The sequence below is a fragment of the Manacus candei genome, unplaced genomic scaffold (genome assembly GCF_025592945.1).
Source record: "Manacus candei isolate 608988 ecotype Guabito, Panama unplaced genomic scaffold, ASM2559294v1 h1tg000233l, whole genome shotgun sequence".
Taxonomy (NCBI): Eukaryota; Metazoa; Chordata; class Aves; order Passeriformes; family Pipridae; genus Manacus; species Manacus candei.
In genome coordinates, this window is record NW_026138281.1 from 133621 (window position 1) to 158639 (window position 25019).

General features: G+C 69.4%; 5 protein-coding genes across 6 annotated transcripts; 3 read left to right on the plus strand and 2 right to left on the minus strand.

Annotated features, from left to right (window-relative positions):
• The first annotated feature begins 2891 nt into the window (after positions 1–2891).
• On the plus strand, positions 2892–4624 carry BLOC1S1 (biogenesis of lysosomal organelles complex 1 subunit 1). Its single transcript, XM_051774896.1, has 4 exons — positions 2892–3026; positions 3271–3343; positions 3781–3913; positions 4360–4624. The coding sequence occupies exons 1-4, from the start codon at positions 2966–2968 to the stop codon at positions 4471–4473; spliced, it is 381 nt and encodes a 126-aa protein (XP_051630856.1). The 5' UTR covers positions 2892–2965; the 3' UTR covers positions 4474–4624.
• Positions 4625–4739: 115 nt separating this feature from the next.
• On the plus strand, positions 4740–8458 carry RDH5 (retinol dehydrogenase 5). 2 transcript variants are annotated; one of them, XM_051774878.1, is made up of 5 exons: positions 4740–5134; positions 6193–6513; positions 6902–7160; positions 7258–7421; positions 7917–8458. In XM_051774878.1, exons 1-5 carry the CDS (start codon positions 4876–4878, stop codon positions 8138–8140), a joined length of 1227 nt encoding a protein of 408 aa, XP_051630838.1. In that variant the 5' UTR covers positions 4740–4875; the 3' UTR covers positions 8141–8458. The 2 variants fall into 2 exon arrangements, with proteins under 2 accessions (XP_051630838.1, XP_051630839.1); XM_051774879.1 differs by lacking the exon at positions 4740–5134 and adding an exon at positions 5762–5815.
• Positions 8459–8576: 118 nt separating this feature from the next.
• On the minus strand, positions 8577–12118 carry CD63 (CD63 molecule). Its single transcript, XM_051774886.1, has 8 exons — positions 12027–12118; positions 11525–11598; positions 10220–10408; positions 9589–9663; positions 9405–9500; positions 9194–9337; positions 9033–9116; positions 8577–8791 (listed from the first exon to the last, which is right to left on the minus strand). The coding sequence occupies exons 2-8, from the start codon at positions 11588–11590 to the stop codon at positions 8726–8728; spliced, it is 720 nt and encodes a 239-aa protein (XP_051630846.1). The 5' UTR covers positions 11591–11598; positions 12027–12118; the 3' UTR covers positions 8577–8725.
• A 110-nt stretch (positions 12119–12228) lies between these two features.
• On the minus strand, positions 12229–15241 carry INPP1 (inositol polyphosphate-1-phosphatase). The gene is given in 7 exon segments (XM_051774880.1): positions 12229–13247; positions 13336–13510; positions 13590–13790; positions 14098–14158; positions 14232–14321; positions 14323–14447; positions 15208–15241. Coding segments are annotated over 6 exon segments (1134 nt in total). The 5' UTR covers positions 14437–14447; positions 15208–15241; the 3' UTR covers positions 12229–12754.
• Positions 15242–16841: 1600 nt separating this feature from the next.
• On the plus strand, positions 16842–23938 carry GDF11 (growth differentiation factor 11). The gene is made up of 3 exons (XM_051774882.1): positions 16842–17532; positions 21501–21874; positions 22352–23938. The coding sequence occupies exons 1-3, from the start codon at positions 17154–17156 to the stop codon at positions 22730–22732; spliced, it is 1134 nt and encodes a 377-aa protein (XP_051630842.1). The 5' UTR covers positions 16842–17153; the 3' UTR covers positions 22733–23938.
• Positions 23939–25019: the final 1081 nt, after the last annotated feature.

Sequence of the window (25019 nt, forward strand, 5' to 3'; positions counted from 1 at the left end):
TGGGCAGTAGAGGGTTGGGTGGGCAGGAGGGACCCCAAAACTCTGGTACCCTGCTGCCTGCAGTGATATCCCAGTACTGGGGGACACAGCAGAGGAAGGGGGACAGGACAGCCCCTCTGAGGTCCCCTCTCACCTCCATCCTTGGGCTGGGAGAGGAGGAACCCCCTGAACCCCAAAAACAGGAGGAGAGGCCCCACACCCCCACTCTGAAGGGGCCGGTGCCCGTGGGGGCTCCTGGGGGGACACAGGGGGTGAGCAGTGCCAGGCCCCCCAGGAGTGTTCAGGACATGGGGGGTCAGCGGTGCTGGGACCCCTGGGAGCAGCTGTGACCCCAGCTTGGCCCCAGGCCCCCCACGGCCGTTTTTGGGGGGGACTGGGGGCTTTGTCATATTTTCCAGCTCCCCGGCTATTTTTATCCGCTCTCCAAAGGCCTTAGGAGATATTTGGGAGCTGCCAGGGCCGTGTGAATGAGCTCCAGCACCGCTGCAAGCACCCCCAGCTCCTCCTCCCCACCTTTGGGGGGCACCAGAGCAGGCCCAGGAGGGTCCATGCCCCCCATTTTCCCCTCCCAGACACCCCCCATTCTTCCCACTTTCCAGCCCAAATCCCTTCCCGGACGTGGGAACAGCCTGGGAGCAGAGGACGGGAATAGACCCATTCCCAGGGGGCTGCTTGGCCTCCTGCCCCTCGGGGGGCTCCCCAGGGAGGAGGATCTGCTGGATAACCAGGAAGGACATCAGGAAGATGGATAAACCAGGATTCTGGATGGTGATGGCACAGAGGAGACCCCAAAATCTGCTCTGGGGAGTAACAACCCAAACCTTGGAGGAATGAGCTCCCAAGGCTCCAAATCCAGGTTGTCTTCCCTCAAAATGAGCCGAACCTGAGCTCTGGGATGGACCCTTGGGGCTCCCCCCACTCCTGGAGATGTGCTGGAGGCAGCAGCTGCTCCTGATTAGCACCCAGGGATCCTTTGGGATGGGGATTTCCAAGCCCAAAACTGTCCTGTGACCTCGTCCCGCCTCAGCACCCCGGCACACGGAGCCTCCATCCCCTCTGTCCCCTCTGTCCCATCTCCAGGGGGTTCTTTCTGGGACAAGCGTCCCAAAAAGTGGAGGGATGTGCACATGGAGCACGAGCGTTCTCATGGCCGGGGGGGGGGTCAGAGTCAGGGATCAGGAGGAGAAAACTCCTTGTTGGGAGATTCCCTTCGCTCTGATTCTGACTGGGACGGGAGCTCCGAGCTCCCTGAACCCGCAGCCTCATCCCGGCGGCTGCCGGTGGCTCCGGGGGGGCCGCGGGGCTGATCCCCCCCCGCACGGAGAGGGCAAGTGGGGCCGGGCTCATCCCGCTCCCACGGCCCCGGGACTGCGGCCAAGGCTGGGAAGGGATCGGGAGCTCCGAGTGGGCGACGGGGAAGCGCTGCCCGGGGAGCGGAGGTGGGAGCGGCGCTGGGGCGGGGCAGGGACGGGAGGGAAGGAGGGAGGGAAACGCTCCGTGAACTCCGGGGAGGGCTGGATGGGATCCCGAAATCCGGGATACCCCCGGAGCACCGTCCACGGGCGGGGGGAGGGACGGGAGCAGCTCCCCATCAGCACTTTGGGGACGGGATGAGCGCCTGGAGAGGTGCCACCCCCGCGGCACCTGGGCGAGGGTCACTTGTCACCTGCGAGGACCCACCGGGCACTGACCTCCCGTTCCTGCGGAGGGCGGGGCAGAAATTGCCGGGAATGGCCGTCCCTGCCCACTCCAAACCCCGCCGGGACCCTCCCGGAGCCAATCCCGGGATGGGGGGCAGAGGAATGCCGACAGCCCCCCCAGTCCCAAAACACTCCTTGGCTCCCAGGGCCCCCGGGATCGATCCCGGAGCCGCTCCCGGGGCTCGGAGGGGCTGGAACCGGAGTCGGGGTTATTTTTACCCTCCCGGGTTTATCTCCGGCCACGTTTCGCACTCGGGTTCCGCGGGAATTCCGCCAGGTCCCTGCTGGGAGAACTGGGAGCGACTGGGAGCGGCACCGCGGGGCCACTGCGGGGAGGCGGAACCGGGAGGACCCTGAGCCCCCTCCCCACTTTGATCCTCGCCTTCCTCATCCTCCCTCCCCAGCGCGAGGGAATGATGAATCCTCCTCATCCTCTGGGGCTGCTGAACCCCGGGGTTTGTGCCTTCCTCATCCTCCCTCCCCGTGCCCAGCCTGAGGGAACAACAGGATCCTCCTCGTCATCATCCCCCAGTTCTGGGGCTCCTGAATCCTTCTGCCTTCCTCATCCTCCCTCTCCCTGCCCAAGGTGATGGAATGACCTTCCTCCCGCTCCTCCTCCTCCCCCGGCTCCCGGGGTGACCCCAACGGTTCTTTTGGCAGCCCCCAGTCCCGGCTCTCCCGAGGGAATTCCAGGAGCACTTTCCTGGCGGTGGCTCCGGCTCCAGTCCCTCCCTGAGCGGGACAATTCCCGAGGATTCAGGGCCGGGAAGGGGGTGGCAGGGGGGGAATTCCCACTTGGGAACACCTAGGGAGGAAAAGGGGGGGGGGGGGTTAAGAGTCATTCCAGCAGCCTCTGGAGTGCAGGACCCTACAGACCCCCCCTCAATCCCCCCCCAAATCCCCCATCCCCCATACAGACCCCTTATAGTCCCCCCAGCCCCCCATCCAGGCCCCAAAGACCCCATACAGTCCCCTACAGACCCTATACAGTCCTATAGATCCCCTATAGATCCCATACAGTGCCCTACAGACCCCCTACAGTCCCCTACAGACCCCCTACAGACCCCTATAGATCCCATACAGTCCCCTATAGATCCCATACAGTCCCCTATAGGTCCCATACAGACCCCTATAGACCCCATACAGTCCCCTATAGGTCCCTCCATCGCCCCCCACAGCCCCCCCGGTCACGTGTCCCCGCGCGCCGTGTCACGTGCCGATTCGGGAGTCACGTGACGGTGACGTCACGGTCACGTGCCCCCGCCATGCTGTCGCGGCTGCTGAAGGAGCACCAGGCCCGGCAGAGCGAGCGGCGCGAGCTGCAGGGTGAGACCCGCCCCCGTCACCATGGCGACCGCGACCGCCCCCGCCCGCCATTGGCTGCGGGACCTGCCGCTCACCGCGGGCCGGCGCCCCATTGGTTGGCGCGGCTGTCCGTCACGGAGGGGAGCGGGAGGGCCGTGATGTCACGATGACGTCACGCACGCACCTGTTGACGTCATGGGGTTGGGGGCCCCGGCGCCCCTCACGGCCCTGTGTGTGTGTGTGTGACCCCCCCATCCCCACACAGAGCGGCGCCGAAGGGACGCGATCGCGGCCGCCACGCGCCTCACAGAGGCCCTGGTCGATCACCTCAACGTGGGGTGAGCCCGCGACCCCCCGACCCGGACCGGGGACACCCAGCCGGGGGCCCCCGGGTCCCCAACCCCCCCGGGGACCCCAAACCGCGGCTGGGAACCCCCGGACCCCGACCGAGGACCCCCGGACCCCAAACCACAGCAGGGGACCCCCAAACCCCCTCTGAGGACTCCCTGAGCCCCAAACCCCTGCCTGGCGACCCCCGAGCCCCGCAGACCCCCCTTCCCAGGGACCCCCAGCCCCACAGAACCCCCAAGCCCCCAGCTGGGGACCCACCTAGGACCCCCCACCCCCTCACCCCTTCCCCCCCAAACCCCTGCCCAACACACCCCCAGCCCCTCCCAACCCCTCCCCAGCTCTCTGTCCCTTTTTCGGGGCTCCCCCTGCCCTGGGGGGTGTCAGGGCAGGACCACACGGCCCAGCCTCTCCCGTGCCCCCCCAGGGTGGCCCAGGCCTATGTGAACCAGCGCAAACTGGACCAGGAGGTGAAGACCCTGCAGGTCCAGGCGGCCCAGTTTGCCCGGCAGACGGGGCACTGGATCTCCATGGTGGAGAACTTCAACCAGGCCCTCAAGGTGGGGGCCCCCTCTCCAAAATCCACAGCCCTTGGGGGGGATCCCACCCCCGACCCACCACGGGGGGTGTCACTCTGGGACACCCCTGGGACTGAGTTGGGGCACTGGGCAATAAGGGGAGGGGGCACTGAGGGGGGGGATCCCTGTGGTCTTTGGGGGGGGACAGCCCCCAGACCCTTGGGTTTGTGCTGGAGTGGGTGGGCAGCACCCAGGGGTATTGGGCAGCATCAAAGGGGGGCCTGAGTGGCATTCAGGGGGTCCCAGCAGAATCCAGAGGGTCTTGGGGAACACCCAGGGGGTCCCAGCAGCCCCATGGGGCTGCATCTGCCAGAGGGAGGGACAGAGACCCCCCCAAATCCCTGTGAGCCCTCCCTCCACCATGGGACCCCCCCAAGTCCCTGGGCCCCCGTGGGACCCCCCCAAACCCCCAGGACCCCGTCCCGCAGGAGATCGGTGACGTGGAGAACTGGGCGCGGAGCATCGAGATGGACATGAGGACCATCGCCACCGCCCTCGAGTACGTCTACAAGGGGCAGCTCCAGCCCTCCTCCTGCTCCTGAGGGACCCCGGGACCCCCGGGACCCCCAGCACCGCGGCTGCTCCCGGCACAGGACGGGGGTCCCGCAGCAGCAGCACCTGGAGCGTCCCCGGGACCCCCCGCCCTGGGAGTGGGTGGAATAAAGTGTGGGGAGCTTGGGGAGGGGGGGCTGGGCCAGGCACCGGCAGGACCCTGGTACAGCCCCCCCGGGCCCCCCTAAGCCCCCTCATCCTCCTTAGTGCTTAACTCGGCTCTGAGGCTCCTTTTTCCCTGGGACAAAGGGCCCGTTCTGGGCTCTAAATCCCCCCGGGGGAGGCTCCGGGTGATGCCCCCCCTATTTCCCAGGGCTGGGAGGGCCCTAAGCCCCTGAGGGAGGGGGCGATGCCCCCCCATCCCCCGGGCTGGGAGGGGGCCCCAGGGGTCTATGTGTTCTCTGGGCAGGGTCTCCTCCATAGGGAGGGTCCCCCAACAAGGTGAGGGGGTCTCCCAGCACCCCAGAGGTGCCCAAGCCCCCCCTTTCCTGGAGCATTGCGGGGGAGGGAGCTCAGCCCCCCGAGACCTTTGGCCGTGCTGGGCACAGGGAGGAGTGGCCACGTCCCCCCCGGCTCTCACGGGACCCCCCCACCTCACTCAGCCCCAGCGCCGTGGCCAGAGCAGCGCCTGGAGCCCTCTGCCCTCAGGAGGTAGGTGGGGACCCCCCTCTGCACCCCGACCCATGGGGTCTTCTGCGGGGTTCTGCCCAGAGAGGGGGTTCTGCCCCAGGGCCGGTGAGGGGAGTTTGTCCAGTTTGTCCTGCTCATTCCCCCCCAGCTCTGGAGGTGCAGGACAGACCCTGGGTGTCCCCCCACCCTTCGGCGTCCCCCCAAACCTGAAAGTGGGGAGCAATGGGGGTCCTGACACCCGCCAAGCCCCCCCAGATGGAGTTTCTGGAGGGGGGCATGACCCCCCCGGCACAGGACAGACCCTGACTGTCCCCCCCCTTTAGTGACCCCCCCAAACCCGAGGGTGGGAACGGGGGTCTCTCCCACCCCAGCAGGTCCATAACCCCCAACCAGCAACGGAGGGTCCTGACACCCCCAAAACCCCTCAGACGGGGCTCCTGGACGGGGGCACGGCCCCCCCGGGCTCCCTCCCCGCGAGGGGTGGGTGTGGGGGCAGGTGGGTCGGGGGTCCCAGACCCCACGGTGCAGGCCCCCTCCCCGCATGCCCCGGGGGTCAGAGGGCCCCGGGGGTCGCTCCTGCTGCGGGAGGGGCCGCGGTGGGACCTCCCGGAGCCGCCCCGGCGCTGGGTCCGGCCCCGGCGGTGACGCACGGCCGGTTAATCCGGGCTCGGCCGCCCGCGGGCCCGGCCTGGCCGCGGGGAGGTGGGTCAGGGGCCGGGTCAGGGGCCGGGGGGGGCCCGGGGGGAGCCGGGGGGGGGCCAGGGCGCCAAACACCACCCCGGGGGGACAGGGACGGCCCTGGGGTCACCGGTGTGCCCAAAGCACCTGGGCACTGAGTGCCCCCCTTTGCCCACCCCCCCCGAGGGGGACCAGACCCCCGGGGGGGGCAGGGGGGTGTCCCCATGGGAGGGGTGAGGGGTCGGGGCTCCACCTGGGGTGCAGGGGAGTCCTGGCAGGGGTCCCGCAGCCCCCCCTCCCCGCAGGCCGGTGGCACCGGGGCAGGGTGGGGGTCCAGCCGAGCTCCACTCGGGCTGCAGGGGGGTCCTGGTGGGGGTCCCACAGCCCCCCCCCGCCCGCAGGCCCCCCCATGTGGCTGTACGTGGTGCTGGCTGCCCTGGCCTGGGCGCTGGGCTGGCTCGTGCGAGACCACCGGACCCTGCCCTCGGTGAAGGACAAGCACGTTTTCATCACGGGCTGTGACAGCGGCTTTGGCAACCTCCTGGCCCGGCGGCTCAGCCGGAGGGGCTACCGAGTGCTCGCCGCCTGCCTGACCCCGCACGGCGCCGAGAGCCTCCAGAGGAGCTGCGGGGGCCACCTCCGGACCACCCTGCTGGACGTGACCCGCTCCGACAGCATCCGCAGGGCCGGGGAGTGGGTGAGGGCAGAGGTGGGAGAGAAAGGTGAGGGCAAGGGGGGCACGCAAGGGGGGCACGGGGAATATGGGGGGACGAGGACCCGGGGAGGGGCTGTGGGGCAGGATTAGGGGTCCCTCACAAGGATGGAACGTGGGGGGGGTGTCCCACCAGGGCATCCTAAGGTGAAGGGTGTTAGGGCTGTGGGGAGCCCCAGAGAGGGGCTACAGGATGGGGGGTCCCAGCAGGGACAGCTGTGGGGCAGGACAGAGGGGAGGGTCCTGCCAAGGCACCCTGGAGACAGGACGGGGGTCCTGAGGGAGGCCCAGGGACACGGAGGGAGGGTCCCACCAGGGCACACTGGGGGTGGGGGTCCCATGGGAGGTGCCCTGGGGCAGGGCCATGGCAGGGGGACCTCACCCCGTGCCCTCCACAGGCCTGTTCGGGCTGGTGAACAACGCGGGGGTGGCCAACCCGATCGGCCCCACGGAGTGGATGGACATCGAGGACTATCGGCGGGTCATGGCCGTCAACACGTTCGGGGCCATCGAGGTGACGCTGCAGCTGCTGCCGCTGCTCAAACGGGCGCGGGGCCGGGTGGTCAACACGTCCAGTGTCCTGGGCCGGATCTCGGCCAACGGCGGCGGCTACTGCATGTCCAAGTACTGCGTCGAGGCCTTCTCCGACAGCCTGCGGTGCGTGCCAGGCCCCACCAGCCCTGGAGCCCCCCACCCACCCCTGACCCCTCCCTCTGGGGTCCTGGAGCCCCCCTGACCCGCCCATGCCCCCCAGGAGGGACATGTACCACTTCGGGGTCAAGGTGAGCATCGTCGAGCCCGGGTTTTTCAAGACGGCCGTGACCAACCTCGAGGTCCTCGAGGCGTCGCTGCAGCAGCTCTGGGAGCGCCTGGCACCCGAGACACGGCTGAGCTACGGGGAGGACTTCTTCCAAAAATGTGGGTGAGGGGGGACTTCTTTCAAAAATGGGAGGGGATGGGGGGCTTCCAAAACTGTGAGGGGGGGCTTCTATAAGTGTGAGTGGGCAGGAGGGCTCTGCCTCAGTTTCCCTCCTCCCGAACCCTCTTTTCCCTCATCCCCCTGAGCTTCCTCAGTTCCCTTCCACACCACCCCCTTTCCTGCATCCTTTGCACCCACATGATCCTACACCAGGCGCACCAGCTCATCTCTGCCTCAGTTCCCCCTTTCCTGACCCTCCTTTTTCACACCCCCCCAGACCTCAAGGTGCAGCATCTCACTCCTGCCTCAGTTTCCCCTCACCTACTCCCACTTCTCCTGTATCCCTGACACCTCAAGGTGCAACAGCTCATCTCTGCCTCAGTTCCCCCACTCTCCCCTTTCACCTTGCCCTCAAGGTGCAGAAAGTCACCGCTGCCTGTTTCCCCCTCCCTGCACCCCCTTCCCCCCATCTGATGCCCCCTTTTCCCCCCCAGACCTGAAGGTGCAGAGGTTCATCATGACCCTGATGTGTGATGGGGACCTGACCAAGGTCACGGGGTGCATCGAGCACGCGCTGGGGGCGCGACACCCCCGGACCCGCTACAGCGCGGGCTGGGACGCGAAGCTGCTCTGGCTCCCGGCCTCCTACCTGCCCTCCTGCATCGTGGACCTGATCCTGGCCACCATCCTGCCCAAGCCGGCCCACCGTGTCCGTTAGACCGCCCCCAGACCCCCCCGGGGGCGGTGAGACCCCCAAAATGTGGTGAATAAACCCCCCGGCCCGACCCCTCCCTGCTCGGGGGGTGCTGGGGGCTGTTGGCACTCGGGAATTTGGGGACACTGAGGTTACACATGGGGACTTGGGGACATTGAGGTGGCACTCAGGGACTGTTGGGGACATTGAGGTGGCCACAGAGCCCCCAGACCCCCACAAGAGCTGTGAGACCCCCCCAAGGGTGGTGAATAAGCCCCCCAGCCTGACCCCAGCCTGCTCAGGGATTGCTGGGGACATCACAGTGACACGTGGGAACTTGGGGACATTGAGGAAGCACACGAGGATTTGGGGACACTGACATGGCCCCCACCCAGGAAGGTCCTTGTCCCACCCCCAAGGGACCCCCACGCCCCCCACTCCCGGGGGGCACACTCAGCTCTACAGAAGCTTTTTCTCTTTATTTCCACACCCGGGGACACCTCCCGGCCCTGAGGGACCCCCAGGGGGAGCTGGCACATGGACCCTGCCCCAGCAGAGCTGAGGGGGACCCCCCAGGACCCCAGAGCCCCCCTGGGGGTGTCGGGGTGGCTACATGACCTCGTAGCCGCTGCGGATGCCCCTCATGAGGCAGCAGGCAAAGATGATGCCCAGGATCTGGGGAGGAAAAAGGGGGGTCAGTCCCACATGGGGGGGTTGTTTCAGCCCCATCAGCCCCACACTGGGGGGGGGGAGTCAGTCCCACTCCAGAGGGGTCAGGGGACAGTCCCACAGCGGGGTGTTGGGAGGGGTCAGCCCTGTCAGCCCCACATTGCAGGGGTTCAGCCCCACACCAAGGGGTCAGTCCCACACTGGGGGGGCTCAGCCCACACTTGGGGGGCTCAGCCCCACATCCCACCTCGAAGAAGGCGATGCCCAGAGCCACCGCAGCCACGACCAGGATGTTCTTCTTCAGCCACACCTCGATGCTCTCCTGGCAGCCCTGGGGGGGACAGGGGGGTTCAGGGGGTGCAGGACCCCCCCGGGGCATGGCAGGGGGGTCTGGGAGGGGGGTCTCACCTTCTCATAGACGGTCTCAGGGGTGGGGTGGACGTTGCAGGTGGTGGTGTTGACGCGGCAGCACGACCTGGGCACGGTGTCGTTGGCCTGGAACTGCTTGATGTTGGCCCAGTCCGTGTAGTTGTTGGCCCCGCAGCACTCGAACTGAGAGGAGGAAGGGGGGGGTCAGGGGGGCCCGGATGCCCCCCCACGCCCCCACCCTGATACTCACGTCCCTCTGGAGCTTGTCCAGCTCTTCGGTCAATGCCGGGTCCTCCTCGTACTTGCTCATGGCCTCCTGCAGCCCCTCCTTCAGCACCGACCTCACCTGGGGGGGCGGGGGGGTCACACCGGGGCCAGGGGTCCCTGGGACCCCGGGGGAGGGGGGGCTGTGTCCCTGTCCCCCGTGTTCCCACCTTGTCCTTGAAGACGTATCCGGCGATGGCGGCGGCGATTTCCACCAGGAAGATGATGCTGAGCAGGACGGCAAACTGGGGGGGCACGGGGGGGTCAGGGGGTCCCCGGGGGGGCACAGTGGGGGGGGGTTCATGGGGGCTGAGTGGGGGTTGTAGTGGCAGGGTCGGGTGAGGGCTCAGAGTGAGGGAGGGTCATGATGGGGGTTACAGGGAGAGTTTAGGAGGGTCGGGTATTTTGGGGGGGTCACAGTGTGGGGGGGTCACGGTGGCAGTTAGTGAGGGGTTATGGTGACGGTTCACAGTGAAGGGGTGAGTCGAGGGGGTCAGTAGAGGGGCTGCAGTGGGGGGGTCACATTGGGGGATGGTCACAGTGAAAGGGTGGAGGTCACGGGGGGGCTCAGGGAGCGGAGACTGGGTTGGGGCTCACGGTGGGGATTACGATGGGAGGTTGGGTGGGGGTCACATTGGGGGGGTCAGGGTGGGGGGCTTGGATGGGGGTGTCCCTGGGGGGGGTTGGATGGGGATGTCCCTGGGGGGGTTGGATGGGGGTGTCCCGGGGGGGTTGGATGGGGGTGTCCCGGGGGGGGTTGGATGGGGGTGTCCCGGGGGCCCAGCAGGGTTTCCCCCTCACCGTGGTGACCATGCAGTAACTCTCCTTCCAGGCACCGCAGCAGCCGAAGAAGGAGATGAAGAAGATGATGACGCCCAGGACCAGGATGGCCACGGGGGTCCCGGCCGAGGAGCCACTGCTGACCACCAGGACCTTACCCAGGGCCACCTGGGCGTAGATGCCGATGGCGATCAGGGCCACGCCGCACACCTGGGGGGCACAGAGGGGGGGCAGAGAGCGTTGGGGCACAGCTGGGACCCCCCCAGGACCCCCCGAGCCACCAGGGCGGGGGGGGCACCCGCAGCCTCTCTGGATTTGGCTTCACACCGGGGACCCCCTTCCTGGGGGCCGTGGGAGGTTTCTCTCCCAGCACAGCCCCCCCGCGGTGGGAGGGGGGCACGGGGGGGCACCGCTGGCCCCACGAGTGCCGGAAAGTCCAGGAAGTCCGGCCTTCCGGCCACGCGAGGCCTCCGAGGGGGAATCTGGCACCGGCTCCCTGCCCTGGGGGTCCCTGTGGATCGGGGGTGCCGGGGAGGGGGAGTTTATCCCACCAGGAAACACCAGCAGCCCCCTCCCACAGGAGCTGGGACACCTCCCCCTGCCCGGCTGTGGGGTCTATTCCCCCCCTTTCCAAGCCCCCCGCAAGGGTGGGACTCCCGCCACGCTTCCCCCGTGTCCCGGGGGCGGCGGTTCCCCCCGTGCCGAGCCCTGTTTGCTCGCGGGGCGTGGGCTCGGCCGCCGCTGCACAAACACGGGGGGGGCGGGGGGGCTGGCGCCGCGTCCCGCCGTGTCACCGTGTCCCCCCCGCCTCCCCCGGCCCTCGAGGGGTGACTCAGCCCGGCAGGATTAGGGTGGGGACAAGTGACTCCCTGCGTGGGGGGGCGAGAGAGCGGCCGGGAAGGGGCCCGTGACCCCCCCAGCCCCCACCCCCCGCTGCGGCCGTTGGGCTCTCGCACCTCTTTCCTCACCCCGACTTCCCCAAACCCGCGCCCCGCTTATCGGGGGACCCCAGGCAGGGAGGGGTCCCCCCACACCACCACGCGGGGTCCCCACCGTGACCCCCGGGCCGGGCTCCCCCCGTTAACCCTGGAACCGACGGATGGCACATGGGGCTGCAGAGACCCAGAGCAGGCACAGGGGTCCCTTCCTGCCCCTCCAGGACCACCCCCACGGCAGCAGGACACTCCCCCCCCCCCCGTCCCCGTGACCCCCAACTCAGGGTCTGGGGGGATGTGGGGAGGGGGGGCTGGGTCCCCCCACTGGGTTCTGCCGGCCCCGGGACCCCCCTCGGCTGCCCCTCCGGTGCCCCCCCGGCCCCGCACTTACCCAGAAGATGAAGTTGAAGAAGAAGACCAGGAACTTCACGCATTTCATGCCCCCCTCGACCGCCATGGCCCGTCCTGGGGGAGCCGCCGCTCAGCACCGGCCCCGGCCCCGCGCCCGGGCCCACCCCCGCTCCCGTTCACCGGCCCGAGACCCCCCGTCCCGATCCCGGGGACCGAGCCCCGGTGTCCCGGCACCGCTCCCGCCCTGGTCCCGGTGCTCCCGGAATTCCTGGTGCCGCCGCCCCCGCTCCCGGAGTTCCCGGGCTGCTCCACAACCCCTGCCGGTGCCGGTGGTCCCGGTCCCGCTCCCCACCCCGGCCCAGGGGCTCCCGAAGTTCCCGGTGCCGCTCCCCCCACAGCCCAGGAGCCTCAGCGAGTTCCCGGTGGTCCCGGTGCCGCTCCCCCGCCGCTCCCGGTGCTCCCGATACCGCTCTTCCCCCGTTCCCGCTGGTCCCGGTGCCGCTCCCCGCCCCGTTCCCGGTAGTCCCGGTACCGCTCCCCACCCGGTCCCGGTGCTCCCGGCGCTCCCGGTCCCGCTCCCCGCCGTCCTTCCCGAGCGCTCCCCGATCATGTGACGGGCCCGGGGGAGTCAACAGGACCCCGGACCCGCCCCGGCACCGCCCCGGGCCCGCCCCGCCCCGGCAGCACAGACACGGGGGTGCGAGAGGCGCTTTAATGGGGGGGACACACGGGGGTCCCACCGAGGGGACCCGGCACTCAGAGCTCCCACCCCGTCCCGGCTGCCCTCGGTCAGGGGGTCTCGGCCACCCCGGAGTCCCTGTCCCCCTGTATCCTGTACCCTGGTGTCCCTGACACCCCTGATCCCAAACCCGGGGTCTCAACCCCCCGACCCCACACCCCGGGATCCCTGACACCCCTGACCCCAACCCCGGGGTCCCTGCCATCCCCTTGCCCTTGGTCCCTGTCACCCTGTCACCCTCAAGGTCCTTGAGACCCCCTACTCTGCACCCCAGACAGCGCCGACCCCACACCTTGGGGTCCCAGCCTCTCCCGAGCCCACACCCCAGGGACCCAGACCCCTCTGACCTCCCACGCCGGGGTCCCTGCCATCCCACTGTCCTTGGTCCCAGCCCCCCCATACCCTCGGATCCCGAACCCTTAACCCCGGGGTCCCAGCCCCCCATACCCTTGGATCCCAGCCATCCCGAACCCTTAACCCCGGGGTCCCAGCCCCTCCTGCCCACCCGCGGGGGTCTCGGCCACCGCAGGCTCACAGCCCGGGCACGGTGGCCAGTGCCCCCAGCACGGCCTCCAGGTGCTGGGGGTGCAGATAAGCCACGAGGCCCCCCCGGTTCGCCCAGCGCTCGGCCCCCCCCGCCCCCTCTGCCGGGCGGTTATAGACCAGCTCGGGGGGGTCCCCGGCGCGCCCCTCCCGCCGCGCCCGCAGGGCCCCCTCCAGGGCCACCACCCCCCCGCCCAGGGCGCGCAGGATGGCGTGGGGGGCACAGGCGTCCCAGGCGAAGGTGGTGCCCTCGGACAGCACGTAGACGTCCGCCAGCCCCAGGATCACGCACAGCATCTTGTACCCCGCGCCCGCCGCGAAGTGCAGGCGCCCCCCACACAGGGGGCCCAGAGCCCCCCGTACGGCCGCCCCCTCCGCCCGGCTCAGCACCACGCGGGGCACGGGGTGGGGGTCGGGGGGGCTCAGCGAGCACAGCCGGGTGTCCCCGTGGGCCACGCCCCAGTGGTACCTGCCCTGCCACCTGCGGGGACACGGGCACGGTGAGCGCGGATCCCCCCGCCCCCGGGGGTCGCCCCGGTGCCCCCGCGGTGCCCCCGCGGTGCCGGTACCTGCGGGTCTGGGGGTCCCGTCGGAAGAAGGGCTCGTTGATGACGCCCAGGACGGGGCGGCCCGAGAGGCGGTCGAAGGCCCCGACGAGCACCAGGGCGGAGCAGAGCCCGGCGGGGGCGATGCCATCCACGGGGGGCACGTCCTCGCGGCCCCCGATGTACTCGTTGGTGGAGTCTGGGGGGCGCAGCCGGGGCTCAGCGGTGGCACGCGGGGGTCCCCACCCCCCGCCCCGCCCCTGCAGCCCCCCACTCACCGATGGGGTCTATCCACACGGCCAGGTCCCGGGGGGACACGCCGGGCTCGGCGCCCGCCAGCGTCACATCCCCCAGCACCACGTCCCGGTGCACGGCGTCCGCCAGCAGCTCGGCCGCCGCCTGCTCGGGGCCCAGCACCGACAGCAGCAGGGCCACCGTGTCCTCCCGTGTGGCACAGACACGCACGGCCACCGTGCCCCCTGCCACATCCTGAGTCAGCCCCGGCCCCGGCACGGGCACCTTCAGCTCAGCCACGGCCCCACAGACCCAGTGTGGGGACCCCCAACTCAGCCACGAGCCTGTGGCCCCAGCGCAGAGACCCCCTTCTCAGCCACAGCCCCACAGTCCCTGCTGAGGGGACCCTCGAGTGAGCCACAGCTTCACATTCCCAGTATGGGGACTCCCCCTCAGCCGTGACCCTGTGTGGCCCAGCACTGGGACCCCCGACTCAGTCACAACCCCACGGCCCCATTGTGGAGCCCCCTGCCCCGGTGACCCCCGACTCACCCTGCACGTCCCTGAACTCGTTGGACTCCTCCCCGTGGATGTGGCCCTGGAGCTCCGGGAACTGGGGGGGCACAGAGGGGGCTCAGCGTGGCGCGGGGGGCGCGGGGCACCCGGGGCACCCGGTCCGTACCCACCTCCTTGCCCAGGTCGTGCTTGATGACCTCCTGGATGAGAACGTCCGCCAGGGTCTTGAAGTCCTGCAGGAACCTCCTGTTCTTTTCGGGGGCCCGTCTTCTCGGCCACCAGGAGCTGGAAGAGCGGCTCCTCCCGCCGGCACAGCCGCGCCAGCTCCGCCGCCTTCTCCGAGACCCCCACGAGCGCCTGCAGCAGCCCCCCCATGGCGGGACGGGCTGGGGGGACACGGCGCTCAGGGGACCCCCTGGGAGGGGCAGAGCCAGGGACGGGCCCTGCCCGGCCCCGAAATGATCCCGGGAATAGAGGAAGGAAGGGGGGTCTGTGGGGACAACGGGGGACAGAGTGACATGGGGATGTGGGAACCTGGGCACGTGGGGACGTGGGGATGTGGGGACAGGGTGACATGGGGACACAGGGATGTGGGGACACAGACATGGGGACGTCGGGATTGTGGGAGTGGGGACATGGGCCTGCAGGGACATTGGGATTGTGGGAGTGGGGACATGGGCCAGCAGGGACACGGGACGTGGACATGGGGATGTGGAGGTGGGGACATGAGGACATGAGGACATGAGGATGTGGGGACAGGGTGACATGGGGACGTGGGGACACACACGTGTGACGGGAATGTGGTGACATGGAGAGGTGGGGACATGAGGACGCGGGCATGGGGACACGGGGCCATGGGGCCACGGGGAGATGGACACGTGGCCGTGGGGCTGTGCCTCCCCCCCGGTGCCCCCCCGGTGCCCCCGCGGGGTGTGGGGTGTCTGTCCCGCGTGTGCAGGAAGCGGTCGGGGCGGGGGGGGGGTCCCCGCTGCCCCCCGGAAGGCGTGGGGCGATGGGGCCCCCCCGTAACGACCGCGGCCCAAACTCCCCCCCCCTCCCCGGGGCCCGACCCCCCGGTGCCCCCCCGCCCCGAGCCGCCCCCGCGGGGACCCCCGGCCCCTGGGGAGCCCCCGCCGCTGCCGTTACCGGGGCCGGGGCCGCTGACAGCTCCTGGGGCGGCCCGTGGGCGGGGACGGCGGTGCGCGTCACGGAGCCGCTTTAACCCGCTCGCTCCCGCGGCCCGGCGGGGCAGCGCCCGGCGGAGGGGTCACACCGGCGGGGCAAGAGCCCCGAGGGCGGCGGGACCCCGCTGTAGGGGGGACGGACCGCGACGACTTCCCGGGGTGTCACCCCGGGGAGCGGCGCTGCCGTGGCGGCGGGGGAAGCCCCGCTGCGGGTCCCGCTGCCCCCGGCGTCCGTGTGGGGTCCCTGTGGTGTCCCTGTGGGTCTCTATGGGGTCCCTGTGGTGTCCCTTTGGGGTCCCTGTGTATCCCTGTGGGGTCTCTGTGTGTCCCTATGTGTCCCTGTGTGTTCCTTTGGAGTCCCTTTGGGGTCTCTGTGTGTCCCTGTGGTGTCCCCGTGTCCCCCCATGTCCCCCCTTTGGGGTCCCTGTGTCCCCCCGTGTCCCCCCGTGTCCCCCCCATCCCCCTTTGGGTCCCGGTGCCCCCCTGCAGTTCCCGCGGTGGCCGCGCGGTGGCGCCGCCCCCCCGGCGCTGCGGGACCGACCCCTGGAGCTCAGTGGCGCCCCCTGGCGGGACGCGCTGGCACCGCCCCCGGGACCGGGGGGGGGGTAACGGGGCCGCCCCCCAACCCCATCCCGGGACAGGCCCCCCGCCCGGGCCGTGTCACTGCCCCACCGCACCGGGCCAGGACCCCCTCGCCACCCCCGCCGCGCCGGAGCGGTGCCGGTGTATCCCCGGTGCCTCTTCCCCTCTCCATGGTTCTGATGGGGCCGGCACCGGAAGTGTGGGGGGGTCCCCGGTCACCTGTGGGGTCCCCACACCGATCTCAGTGCTTGTGGCAATCCTTGTTATTCCTGGAACCTACTGACGGCGGCATCTGCCCCGTGCCAGGCTTGGCTCAGAGCGGGCAACCTCGCTGCTCTGCCCCCCAAAGCTCGAGCGCCCCTGCCTTGGGGCAGGACCCCCGTGACCCCTCGAGGTTCCCACGCCCCCAGTTCGTGGCTGATCTCCCCACGGCCGCGGTGTGATGGTCCTCGTTGCTGCCGGGACCCACTGGCGGTGGCTGCAGCTCTGCCCGGTGCCAGGCTTCTCCCGGGTGCTCAGCCTCCCCCTCCGCCCCCAACACCCGCTGCAGCCCCCCGGGGGTCCCCGTGCCCCCCAACTCATGGCTGGGCTTCCCTCGGCCAAGGTCCCTGTTACTCCTGGAACCCGCTGACGGTCACTGCAGCACTTCCCGGTGCCAGGCTTCTCCCAAGGCGGGCACCCCACCCCCTCAGCACCCACTGCAGCCCACCGGGGACCCCCGTGCCCCCCAAGTCAGAGCTGGGCTTCCCTGGGGCAGGCTCTGCCAGCCCTCGCTGCTCCCGGAACACACCGATGGCTCTCCAGGGCTCTGCCGGGGCCGGCAGCGGAGCGCGGCGAGTGGGGGGGGCTCTGAGGTGGGGGGAGTCCGGGGGGGCCCGGGACGCGCATCCCGGGGGGCGGTGCACTTGCCGGGACGCGCATCCCCCCGGCCGCACTTGCCGGGAGCGGGTCCCGCCGCGCCGCCCCCCGCCCCGAACGGGAGGCGGGCGGGGGGTCCGGGGCGCACCGGGCGCGGCGGGGCCGTTCCCCGGGCTCGGGGGGCCGGCGGCGGCTGGTGCCAAGCCCCTGCCAGAACCTCTTTTGTGCGCCCGCAGCCAATCAAGGCCGCTGACGACACACTTCTCTTGGGGTATAAAACCCCGGGGCCGCCGCTACCGCCGCTTTTTTTCATCCCCCCCCCTTCGGCCCCCCCCGGGGTCCCCGCTTCCCCGCCCCCGCCGCCGTTACCGCCTTCCCCCCCTTGCGCGTTGCGGTGGAAGCGGGGCGGGGGGGCGGCCCGGTGGGGAAGGGTTTTATTTTTTTTCTTCTTTCTTTTCTTTTTCTTTTATGTATTTTTTTGTTTTCCCCCCCGGCATGGCCCCGGTGTGGTGGTTGTTGGGGTCGGTGGTGGCGGTGGTGGCCGGGGGGGGGTCGGTGGAGCAGCCCCCCGCCTCCGAGCCCGCCTGCCCCGTGTGCCTGTGGCGGCGGCAGAGCAAAGAGCTGCGGCTGGAGAGCATCAAGTCGCAGATCCTGAGCAAGCTGCGGCTGAAGGAAGCGCCCAACATCACCCGGGAGGTGGTGAAGCAGCTGCTGCCCAAGGCCCCCCCGCTCCAGCAGCTCCTGGACCTCCACGACTTCCAGGGGGACTCGCTGCAGCACGACGAGTACCTGGAGGAGGACGAGTACCACGCCACCACCGAGACCGTCATCAGCATGGCCCAGGAAAGTCAGTGCCGCCCTTTGTTCCGCTGCAAACTTCGCCGGAGGGCTCCCCCCCAACCCCCACCCCCGGCCCGGGCTCCCCCCTCCGTTCCCCTCCCGATCCCCCGGTCCCCTCCCGCCCGCCGGCACCGTCCCTCCAGGACACCCCATCCTCCGCTTCCTCCCCCGGGGCTCCCCGACCCTCCTCGGGGCTTCCCGACCCCCCCCGGAGCTCTCCGACCCTCCTCGGGGTTCTCCGACACCCCTCGGGGCTTCCCGGTTCCTCCCGGTCCGTGCGGGCCCCGCAGGGACACAGGGACGTGGGGACGTGGGGACACAGGGACATGGGGACGTGGGGACACAGGGACATGGGGATGGGACAACGCGGCCGCGGCAGCCCCGGTACGGGGCACTGGGAACCGGGAGACGGGACTGGGACTGGCCACTGGGGACTGGGACAGGGGACTGGGAGCTGGCACTGGGTGCTGGCACTGGGGACTGGAAGGTGGTACTGTGTGCTGGGACCTGATACTGGAAGCTGGGACTGGGGACTGGAAGGTGGTACTGTGTGCTGGGACCTGATACTGGAAGCTGGGACTGGGGACTGGGAGCTGGTACTGAGTGCTGGGACCTGACATTGGGTGCTGGGACTGGGTGCTGGAACCTGGCACCAGGTACTGGGACTGGGCAGTAGCACCAGGACCCGGCACCGGGAGCTGGGACTGGGGACTGGGACCAGGGATGGGGGACTTGGCAGAAGGGACTGATACCAGCCACTGAGTGCTGGGACCTGGCACTGGGAGCTGAGACTGGGGACTGGGCATTGGAGACTGTGACCAGACACTGGCACCAGTCAGGAGTGGGACTGGGCACTGGGAGTAGCGTCAGGACCCCGCACTGGATACTGGGACCTGGCACAGGGAGCAGACTGGGGGCACTGGGCAGGTCCCCAGGGCACAGGGCAGGGTGACAGGAAGGTGACAGCCAGGTGATGGCAGGGTGACAAACAGGGTGACAAACAAGGTGACATCAATGTGACAACAGGCTGTGCTGGGGACAGGCCGGTGCAGTGAGGGGCTGTGAGGGCTGTGAGGGGTGTGAGGGGCTGTGAGGGCTGTGAGGGGCTGTGAGGGGCTGTGAGGGCTGTGAGGGCTGTGAGGGGGGTGAGGGGCTGTGAGGGCTGTGAGGGGTGTGAGGGGCTGTGAGGGGGGTGAGGGGCTGTGAGGGCTGTGAGGGCTGTGAGGAGTATGAGGGGTGTGAGAGGTATGAGGGGTATGAGGGCTGTGAGGGGCTCTGAGGGCTGTGAGGGGCTCTGAGGGCTGTGAGGGGTGTGAGGGGCTGAGGGGCTGTGAGGGGTGTGAGGGGCTGAGGGGCTGTGAGAGGAGTGAGGGGCTGTGAGGGCTGTGAGGGCTGTGAGGGGCTGAGGGGCTGTGAGGGGCTGAGGGGCTGTGAGAGGAGTGAGGGGCTCTGAGGGGTGTGAGGAGTGTGAGGGGTGTGAGGGGTGTGAGGGCTGTGAGGGGCTCTGAGGGCTGTGAGGGGTATGAGGGGTATGAGGGCTGTGAGGGGCTCTGAGGGCTGTGAGGGGTATGAGGGGTATGAGGGCTGTGAGGGGCTCTGAGGGGTGTGAGGGGCTCTGAGGGGTGTGAGGAGTGTGAGGGGTCCCCGGTGGGACGGCAGGGAGGGGACAGGTCACGGGGACTTTGCTGCGACGTGATGTGGCCTCGTCCCTCCCCGGATCCCCCGGGGTCTCTCCACCTGCTCCAGCCGTGGGACCCCCGGGACAGGGGCGGGGGGCCGGGTGCGAAGGGCGAGCGGAAGGGAGGGAAGTGTGAGGCGCTGCCCCCCTCCTGCCGCCCCCCGACGAATTTCCTTCCCAGGCATTAATAGACTCGGGCGGCTTTGAAATTTTATTACCCATAAAATTGACGACACGCTGGGGTTTTCCTCTCTCAGCCGCGGCAACGCTCACGGCCCCCGGGCCCCCCTCCCGCCCCTTCACAGCTCGGGGGCCCCCAAAATAAATACCAGAGGGCAGCCCCTCCTCCCGCACGGCCCCGCGCCGGGGGGTCCCACTCCTCCGGACCCCCGGCCGGATGCACCGCGGGTCCGCTCCCCACCCCTGACTGCCACCGCTCCGTTATTATTATGATTTTTCCTCCCTCCTCGCCCCCCCGGGGCAATTGTGGGGGGTTTTATGGTTCCTGAACAGAAGGAGGGAAAGGGCTTTACAGGCAGCAGAGCCATAAAGCTCTCGGGTTCCCCCCGGCCGCCCCCCCACTAATCCCCGGCCACCACCCCCAAACCCCCCACCCCCCCCGGGGGTTTTTAACTGCAGGAGGAACCCGGGAAGGTTAATTGGGTCCTAAACCCATTGAGGGGCTACCCGTGACCCCCGCGACCCGCGGGGGGGAGGGAGCTTAATGAGGGGCGATGGGGGCCGGGGGGACCGGGGCGAGGGGCCGGCGGGGGCCGGGGGGGGCCGGAGCCGCTCAAGGTCAGTGGGACGTGAGGACACGGGGACACAAGGACATGGGGACACGGCAGAGCCACCTCTGGCACACGGCACCTCGGGGCTCCGTGGATCTGGGGGGGGTCCGGTCGGGAGGCTGATGGGGCGGGGGTGGGAGCCCCGAATCCGGGCCCCGGTGGGAACAAAGAGCGTGGGGGGGCCGGGGGCGGCCCCCCTCCCGGCACATGCCCAGCTGTGACCGGTGTCCCGGTAACCTTTATCCCCTGTTGCCACAGCGACAGGACGAGCATCCTGGCACCGCAGCCAGCGTGTCAGAGCCCCCCCACCGGTTCCCCCCGGGCCCGGTGTCCCCCCGAGATGTCACTCAGAGCCCCGGTGTCCCCCGGGACGCCACAGCGACCCCCGGGCCAGCAGAGGGTCAGCGGTGCCACCGGTGCTGCCGCTGTCCCAGCGAGGGGCTTTGGGAGCAGCTCCCCAGGACCTGCCCCGACTCCAGCACTGTTCCAGCATCTCCCACCTGGAGACCCCCCAAATCCCACCTCATGGCACGAACTGGCCACCGCAGACCCCTGTGCAGGGGTGTCACCTCTCCCACAGCCCCCCGTGGGGTGACATCCCACTGGTGACGGGTGGCAAAGCCTCCACCGAGGGGCTGGGGGGGCACAACCTGCTGAGAGGACAGGCACGGGGGAGTTCAGTCGGGGGTTTGAGCACTGCACATCACAGGGGGAGTTTGGGTGGAGGGTGCTCGCGGCCCCCAGGCCCATCCCGGGGGGGTCGGGCCCCCCCAGCCGGGGGCCGGGCCCCCGGCATTCCGGGGGCTATGGCCGGTGTCGTGACCCCCGTGAGCCCGGGAAGGCCCCGGCACAGCAAATGGCCCCGCTGCAGCTGGGTGCTATTAAACCTGACCGGTGCAGGGGGAGGGGGCTGCGCGGGGCGGGGGGCGAATTCCCAGCTCAATTTGACACAGATGTTTGCCGGGCCGGGAGGGCCCGTGCGGGGCCGGGGTGCTGCCGCGGGGCTGGGGGAGGGACCCCCGGGGACCCCCGGGTCCGGTGGGTGCTCAGGGTTGTCACCCCACCGAGGTGGATGTCCCTGGGGGGCCTCTCACCTTCACCACCTCTGAGCACGTGGCCCTGGCACGTCGTGCTGGGGGGCCGGGAGGGACCCCCGAGCTGCCCCATAAACCAGCTCAGGGAGGGTGGCAGAGGGGGCTGGGAGGTAGAGCCCAGAGGTACCTGGGGCCGGGATGTGCTGGGAAGTGGCTGCCCCGAGCAGGTGCTGTGGGGTCAGAGCCCCCCGCCCTGCCCAGCCCGGCCCCCTCCACGGGGGGCTCACTCCAGGGGGCTCAGGATTCCCCGGGGTCAGGGGGCAGCCGGGGATCACTGCGGGTGGAGGGGTGGTGACCCCCGGGGCAGCCTCTGACCCAACCTTCAACTCCTAACGACCGAGGAGGAGCTCGCGGGGTCCCGGGGTTTGGGAAGGATCCCGGGGCCACCCCTGACGCCTCCTTCCTCCCGCAGCGGACCCCGTGGTGCAGATCGAGGGCAACCCCCATTGCTGCTTCTTCAACTTCAGCCCCAAGATCATGTTCACGAAGGTGGTGAAGGCGCAGCTCTGGGTGTACCTGCGGCCGGTCCAGCACACCCCCACCGTCTACCTGCAGATCCTGCGCCTGAAGCCCGTCACGGACGAGGGCAGTCGCCACATCCGCATCCGCTCCCTCAAGATCGACCTCAACTCCCGCCTGGGGCACTGGCAGAGCATCGACTTCAAGCACGTGCTGCAGAACTGGTTCAAGCAGCCGCAGAACAACTGGGGCATCGAGATCAACGCCTTCGACCCCAACGGCAACGACCTGGCCGTCACCTCGCTGGGGCCCGGCGCCGAGGGGCTGGTGAGTGTCCTGGGGGGAGTGGAGGGTGTGGGGGGCAATCGGGAGGGGTGGGGATGAGGCTCTGTGGGGAGGGTGACAGCGGAGGAGGGTGGTCACGGATCTGGGGAGCAGTGGCAGCTCCACAGGGACAATGACAGCTCCCTGGGGCTTGTCACAGCTCTGTGGGGACAGTCACAGCTCCAGGGGACAATGACACCCTCATGGAGCTGGTGACAGCTCCGTGCAACTGGTAACACCTCCATGGGACTGGTGACACCTCCGTGGCGTTGGTGACATCTTGATAGGGCTTGGTGACAGCGCAGTAGGGCTGGTGGCAGCTCCATGGGGCTGGTGACACCTCCACGGGACTGGTGACACCTTGACAGGGCTGGTGGCAGCTCCATGGGGCTGGTGACACTGCCATGGGGCCGCCGCCATCCCTGGGGCTGGGCCGGGGTCCGGCGGGGCGATGGCTCAGCGTGTCCCTCTCCCCCCCAGCACCCCTTCATGGAGCTGCGGGTCCTGGAGAACAACAAGCGCTCGCGGCGGAACCTGGGGCTGGACTGCGACGAGCACTCGACTGAGTCCCGCTGCTGCCGCTACCCCCTGACCGTCGACTTCGAGGCCTTCGGCTGGGACTGGATCATCGCCCCCAAGAGATACAAAGCCAACTACTGCTCGGGGCAGTGCGAGTACATGTTCATGCAGAAGTACCCCCACACCCACCTGGTGCAGCAGGCCAACCCCCGGGGCTCGGCGGGGCCCTGCTGCACCCCCACCAAGATGTCCCCCATCAACATGCTCTACTTCAACGACAAGCAGCAGATCATCTATGGGAAGATCCCCGGCATGGTGGTTGACAGATGCGGGTGCTCCTAGAGCCCGGCTGGGGCTGCCCCTCCGCCCCACCACCCCCTCCACCGCCAGCTCCTCGTTTCTTCCGCTGTTTCTTGCTTTTCTTTAAGATTTCTTTTTTTTTCGGGGGAGAGGAAAAAAAAAAATACAAAGACCAAGCGTTGAAATTCCTTTGGATGTTGGAAGAGAGAGAGAGAGAGAGAGAGAAGGAAATCCCACGGAGAAACGCTGCACCAAACCCGCGATTCGACATGCATTGTGCAATAAAGCAACCGAACGGAGAAGGGAAGGGGGGGCCGGGACCCCCACACGGTGACACGGTGACACGGTGACACGGTGACACGGCACCGGGCGGCTCCCCCAGCCCAGCTCAGCAGCAACGGGGAGAGGAGGAGGCCGAGGAGACCCCGCGCCCCCTCCTCGCGCTCCTGGAGCAGCAGCGGGAACGGGGCCGGCCCTGCCCACCTCGCGGCCGAGGTGACACCCACGGGCAGGTGACCCGGAGGTCCCCGAGCAGCCACGGGCTCCCGCCGGAGCGAAGACGGCGGGGTCCGGCAGCGGGACCCCCGGGACGGGCGCGCCGGGGCTGTTCCGGCCCGGGAGGAAACCGTCTCCCTTCTTTAATTTATTTATTTATTAATCACCCTCCCGGCTGGCGCTCGCCCTGGTCCCTCCCTTCGCATCCTCAGCCCGGACTGCTCTGCGGGGGCCACCCGGGGACCACCGGAACCCCGAGGCTGGAGGGGACGGAGCTGCCGCCCGAGCTTTGGATCCAGCCCTGGCACCGGCGCAGGGCACACAGCGCTCTCCCGGGGGGCTCGGGGGGTCTCCGCCGGCGGGAGGGCGCCCAGCAGCCCGGGGTTACCCGGAGGCAGCCCCGGCGGGCTTTGGACGGAGGCTCCGGCCGGGGAGAAATTCCGCTTACGCGGCACATTCGCGTCCCGCCGCCCTCGGCGCTCCGGAGGATTTTTCACGTGAGAAACGATGATTCTCCCGCGTTCCCAGAGCCCGGAGGCTCCAGCGCTCCCTCCGCGGTGCCGCCGGGGCCGTGCGGGGCCGCTCCCGGCGCCGGGCGGGCGCTGACCCCGCGGCTCGGGGAGGGGAAGCCCCCGCGGCCCCCGGGCCCAGCACTTATCCCGAGGGTGCCGGGGGGGACACGCGGCTCCATCCCGGGGCCGGGCGGGGAACGACCCCGTGGCCAGGCACGTCCGCACCCCGCGTAGCACTTAAGGGCCGGCGCCGGGCGGCCGGGGGCTCTCCCGGGATGTTCAGCACTTGTCCCCGGCTCCGCGGAGCCACAAGCGCTTACAAGGACGAGGCCACCCCGGGGACGAGGACACGGTGCCGACCCCCGGCCGTGCCCGACCCCGGACCCCCCGCCTGGCAGCACTTACGGCCCCTCGTGCCAGGCTCCCGACGCCACCGGACTGGTGGCTCTGGCGGTGGCAGCAGGGGTGGGAGGTGAGGGGATAGGCACAGGTAGAGCCGGGGTTCCAAGGAGAGAGGTTCTGGAGGCAGAGGAGCATCCCCCAGCCCCGCTCAGCCCTGAATGGGGGGCACAGCTCAGCCCCAAAACACCGTGGCCAACAGCCCCTCGTGGCCGAGGTCCCCGAGCCAAGGGGTCAGCGGTGGCTCTTCCAATACATCGGATAAAACGATGCCAATGAAAACCCCGGGGTGGGGGCAACCCCTCCCCCTGCCCTTCAGTGCCTTTTGGGGGGGCCGTGGCCTCCGGCAGCCCTGGGGTCGCTGTGGAGGAGGGGGGACCCCCAGTGTCCCCATGCGGTGCCCGTGTTATGCCGAAGGCAACGGTCCCAGGGAAGACAGAGCCAGGCACTTGGAGAGATCCAGAAGCCACTGGGAAGGGACTGGAAAGGGTTTGGAGCTGCCCTGGCCCTGGGGGAGCCCCAAACCCACTTGTCACCCCAAAAGGCCCCCCAAGGTGACTGTCACAGGCAGGTGGCACTGAAGGAGAAATGATGGGAAGGCCTGGGCACTGGGACCAGTTAGCATGGGGCACTGGGACCCATCAGCTCCAGGCAGTGTGACCAGTCAGCTCGGGGTACTGGGACCAGTTATCTCCAGGCATTGGAGCCAGTCAGCCCCAAGCACTGGGACCAGTTACCTCCAGGCAGTGGGACCAGTCAGCCCCAGGTACTGGGACCAGTCAGCCCCGGGCACTGGACCACGGCCCCAGCAGCAGGCAGCACTGGTCCCAGTGCCCGGGGCTGACTGGTCCCATAGGTGGCTCCCAGGTGGGGGTTGCGGGGCTGGTGGCCCCCTCAGTATATTATTATTATAATTATTATAA